General features: G+C 40.8%; 1 protein-coding gene across 2 annotated transcripts in view; it reads right to left on the bottom strand.

Annotated features, from left to right (window-relative positions):
- Window positions 1-223: 223 nt before the first annotated feature.
- Window positions 224-4657, bottom strand: part of LOC111662708 (E3 ubiquitin-protein ligase SH3RF3) — a 93191-nt gene continuing 88757 nt past the window's right edge. For both annotated transcript variants that reach the window (XM_023416659.2, XM_023416658.2), the window contains exon 10: window positions 224-4462. In XM_023416659.2, coding sequence (XP_023272427.1) covers window positions 4294-4462 — 169 coding nt within the window. In that variant the 3' untranslated portion in view covers window positions 224-4293. The remainder of the gene's footprint in view (window positions 4463-4657) is intronic.

Here is a 4657-nt window from a genome sequence, read left to right as displayed (position 1 = left end):
CTCATAATGAGCACATTGTGAGCTCATGTAATTATAATTAGAGCAGAATATAATATGATTCTCAGGTCGAATCATCCAGGGGACAACTGTAAAATCCTAATGAGCTATACAGGTAATGTGTTTATTACGCATTAGAGTACACAAATGTGTATTGCTCCCAATTACACTCTGTTTGATCTCTATTATGAAGCTGCCGCAGATTCAAAAAGACACTGAAAATCTGTTTTAAAACAAAGGCATTTATTGCGAAAAATGCACTTGACATGAAAAAACAATCAAATCAACCACGGGTCATCAGTACAAGACGATGTATAATGATCACATGGTAGAGAGCGCTGGGCTTGGTCAGCGCAGAGCATGACTTCAATGGCACAAAAGGCCTATAAATATTCTGCACAATATAGAATTATATATATACTTTCTTTTTTTTCGGTTTCTCTTGCTGTACCGCTCGACTCAAACAACCCGACTGAGTCCTGATGAGGCATGAGCGTCCACATCACGCCAAACTTTTTCATAAAGTTCCTTTTTCCTGTAAAGAGCTACATACAGAGGCCTCCCTTCCCCTTGCGCGCACACACACACACACACACACATGCGCACGCACACAGACACACAAGTATCCATAGGAACAAATATGGCTGACATCTAATTCAAGATGGCAGGGTGAGTGCTCAGACTTCCTGGAAGGATGTTCCAAAAAGGGAGTGGACAGTAATTTGATATGAAGTCCAATGAAAAAAATTTGGATGTGCGATGGTTTGTGTTCATGTCCAGTGGCAATAACCACCTCTGTTAATGGCTTGTTCACATTTTTCAAGCTGTACTCAAGTGGTATTTACAACCAGGAAGCTGAGGCGAAAGACAAGCTCACATCACGTAAATAAAACACATGAAAACATTTGTGAAACCAGCGGTTCAAGTTATTTCATGTAAAGTGACCACTGTGCAGTGGTTGTATTCCTGATGTTTTGACTCGTGTAAACTCTTCTCCTCCTCCTCCTCACAGCATCAGCCTCATGGAAAAGAAAAGACTGTCGAGACACGTTCATCTCCGACACAAACGAGGACTTGTGCTTAAGTTTGACTCAGTAGAAATTAGAGTCCTCTGTTCAGCGGGTGTACAAACAGATAAAGAGACGCTCGCTCAGGGTTTTGTGCAGAGCTGCTCTGGGATCTGCTGGTTTTTTTTGTAATGGAGTCAAGCAGAACAGATCTGCAAGAAAAACAACCAGCAGGCTCATCGTACCGACATAGCAGATGAAGGGAGTGAGAAAGAAGAGATTGAGAGGAAAGACAGACTGTTCTGCCAGATACAGTGTATTTGTGTGTGTATATATATGTGTGTGTGTGTGTGTGAGTGTGTGTGTGTGTGTTGGCGTTTGTAGGCACTAGGGTTTGACTGACAGGTTTTGAAAGCCAATGCAGATATGTTTGGATTGAAGTTTCCAGTAACTAATATCTTCTGACATTTTCATGGCAAATAGAATGGCACTTTTACCTGGTTGAACTAAAACACCCCACTGAAAGCTGTAACATTTATCATAGTCTTTTACTCATTTCACTTACATAAAATGGGGTTAAAATAGCGGAAATTAAATAGTGAAAAAAATCAGACCAACTGCTTTATAGCCAAAATTGTAAGTGAAAAACTTCATGTGTCAGTCTAGCCCTAGTTTGTGTGAGCTGTGACCTGCTGGAGAAAAAAAAAATCTAAATTGCAGAGTGTTTTTGGTTTCATCTGTTGCTCCACATGCACAGAATTACCCATAGAGCACTGCCAGCCTCCAGAAAACGATTGCAGACCATGTTTCTTTCTGTAATTACTGTGTGTGTTTTCACTTTGTGAAATGTATCTCCCTTCCCTGTTTTTGTTCATTTTCCTTCACAGTTTAAGGGATTACGTTTGAATTTTTTCCCCCCAACAATCTAATAATGGGAAAAACAAACAAGTACAAATTGCCTGTTCTTTTGTCTCCTCAATGGCAATACCATGACAGGTCAGTATTGTGCTGAAAATAATGATATGGATCAAAACATTAGATCTAATGGCGTGAAAAAGGTTGATAAGGCTTTTGATTTTGATTCGTCATCTGTACCGTCGCTCGTCTGTCTGGAAGTTTGTATTTATTGTCTTGAATCCAGTTAACCAAGGTGTGCTTATCCACTGACAGACTCTCACCTGGTTATGGTCCAGTTAGACCCAATTAGACAAATGTGTGCTCAGCCAGTGATTGAGCCTCACCTGTGTGCACATGACCTGTAGCAGTTTGTGCTAAATTCTGGCCAAGTGTCTTTAAAAAACAGAAGGTGCGGAGAGCCACTCCATTTACTAATACATGGCCGGTATTAAAATCCTGCTGACCTCTTACACTCACTCACTCACTCACTCACTCACTCACTCACTCACTCACTCACTCACTCACTCACTCACTCACTCACTCACTCACTCACTCACACACACACACACACACACAGACACACACACACACACACACACACACACACACACACAGTGAGCAAGTCAAGCTCTGAGTTTCACTGTGCTTCTATCTTCAGAAACAGGGGAACAAGGTAGATAGTTGTGGCTGGATGTAAACTAGACAAGCCTTAATCCACACTGTACACTGACTGAAACGGTACAAAAATACTTGTTAAAGGTTGACAAGATCAGAGGAAAAGTTGTTTGGCAGTTGCGTGATGACAAATTTGTGTCCCTGTCCTCTGACTCACAGGTGTTTCCCCCTCAACCGAACATTCCTCCACAAGCATCAAATCTGCACATGATTTGTTCCACAATATTGCTGCAGTCTGACAAAAAAAAAAATCTGTATGTGAAGAAAGGGCTGAGGGAAGAGGAATTCCTGTTGCTGTTTACTGGCACCAACTATATCATCAACTCACACATTTCAAACTGAAATGGCTGTAAAAAAGTTTTGTTATGATTTTTATCCTACTAAAAAATAGTTGTACCTGCTTAAAGAAAACTTATGCTTGCTCTTAAAATACAATGTTGTGAAGTAGCCATGGAAGTCCCTTTTGTCAAATAAATAATGAAAGTGTGTAAAATACTGTATATGTAGCTATATTGGCAAGTTGTATCAGATATCATCAAGTGCATCTCTCTGTCTCTAATCCCACACAGAAGATCAAACACAACTCTATAAATACAAATCAGTTCTTTAGAGAATTTTCGCGTAACTTCCTGTTTCTCTCTACATTCAGCAAATCAGTTCATTCGGTTCAATGCAGCTGCGAGGTCTATGAAATGTAAAAAAAAAATGGTTGTATAAATAGAAAAAAAATGAATCACCTAATTCATATTTTACTTTTTGTACCAATTATTTTTTTTAAATTAAAAATCCTGTGACAGATCATCACAGCATGGCTAGTTTGGGACAACACAAACATCTATTTCAACATATAAAAAACATAATAATGCTACATGCATTGTTATTAACATATATTGGGCTGAAAAGAAACACCTCTGCTTGTTGTCACAAACTAGACACAGATATGTGCTTACAATGATCCTGGTGTGTAGGCTCACACACTTCCCTCATCACCTGGTGGTAAATCTTCACTTCTCAAACAAAGAAAGCACCCAAACTCAAGTTCTGAGGTCTCAGTGGAAAAGCAGAGCTAATGCTTTTTGTGCTAGTGTTTGCTGGTGGATGATGCCAAGGAGGAGAACTGGGAGGCAGAGGTTTGTCTTTCTGTGCTCTTTGAGTCTGTGTGCCTTCAGTAGTCAACGTCACAAGTCCGAACACTGAGTCGGACGAGGCAACTCTGACCCAACGCTGTCGTCAGGCGAGTGACGGGGAAAAGCTGACCTGCTTCCTATTTGGCTGGGCTGGTCGAAGCTGGGGCTAGCTTTCCTGTATATGTGTGTGTGTGTGTGTGTTTGTATGTGGGAATAAGTTGGACCGATATGGGTTTCTGAGACTATTAAAATGAATGATGTTTTGTGACAGTATTAAATATTCTTTAGTTCAGCATTTATTGACAGATTATTCTGGTAAAGTTTGAAAGTAAAATTCTCCATTGAATTCCAGACTTTTTTTTTTCTTTCTTTCTTTTTTTTTTTTTTAGGGCTAGCAGCTTTTTAAATCAAATTTACACAGGTGTTTTTGCAGGTCGGTATCCATATTTAATCCAAAAGTGTCATTCTGGAAAACCAATATCAGCCCAACCTTTGTGTGTGACTGCTGTTGTGTGAACTGGTAGCATGTTTGTGAGTTTTCTGACTCAGAAACAGGAACATTGTGTGCTCTTTTGTCTACTTTTTCCAGTTCAAAAGCTCTCGACGAAGCTGCTGGGAAACAGGCCGGTCTGTCCCGTCCTCTGCAGGGTGCCTTTATACCAGCCGTCTTCCCGCTTCTTATGGACAAACACCACGTCTCCTTCCCGCAGCTCGATCTCCGCCTCGCTCTGCGGGGGGTAGGGCACCACCACACGATACCTGCCACACACAGAGACAGTAATAACACACATAATGCTGTTGAGTCGCGTGGGCATCATCACATGCTGGAACAACCCATCCGAGGGAATTCAATCTGTGCATGTATCACTGGAGACTTTTTTTTTCACAATAGGTAATCAGTATAGAGAAGGTATTCCCAGTACGTTCACAGCTACAGACACTGGTGTGAATTAT

Source organism: Seriola lalandi, unplaced genomic scaffold (assembly GCF_002814215.2).
Source record: "Seriola lalandi dorsalis isolate HSWRI2012SDOR001 ecotype SW California unplaced genomic scaffold, Sedor1 jcf7180002054568, whole genome shotgun sequence".
In the NCBI taxonomy this organism is placed as follows: Eukaryota; Metazoa; Chordata; class Actinopteri; order Carangiformes; family Carangidae; genus Seriola; species Seriola lalandi.
The sequence above is the reverse complement of the archived record's forward strand: the minus strand, read 5'-3'. Positions and strand labels throughout refer to the sequence as shown.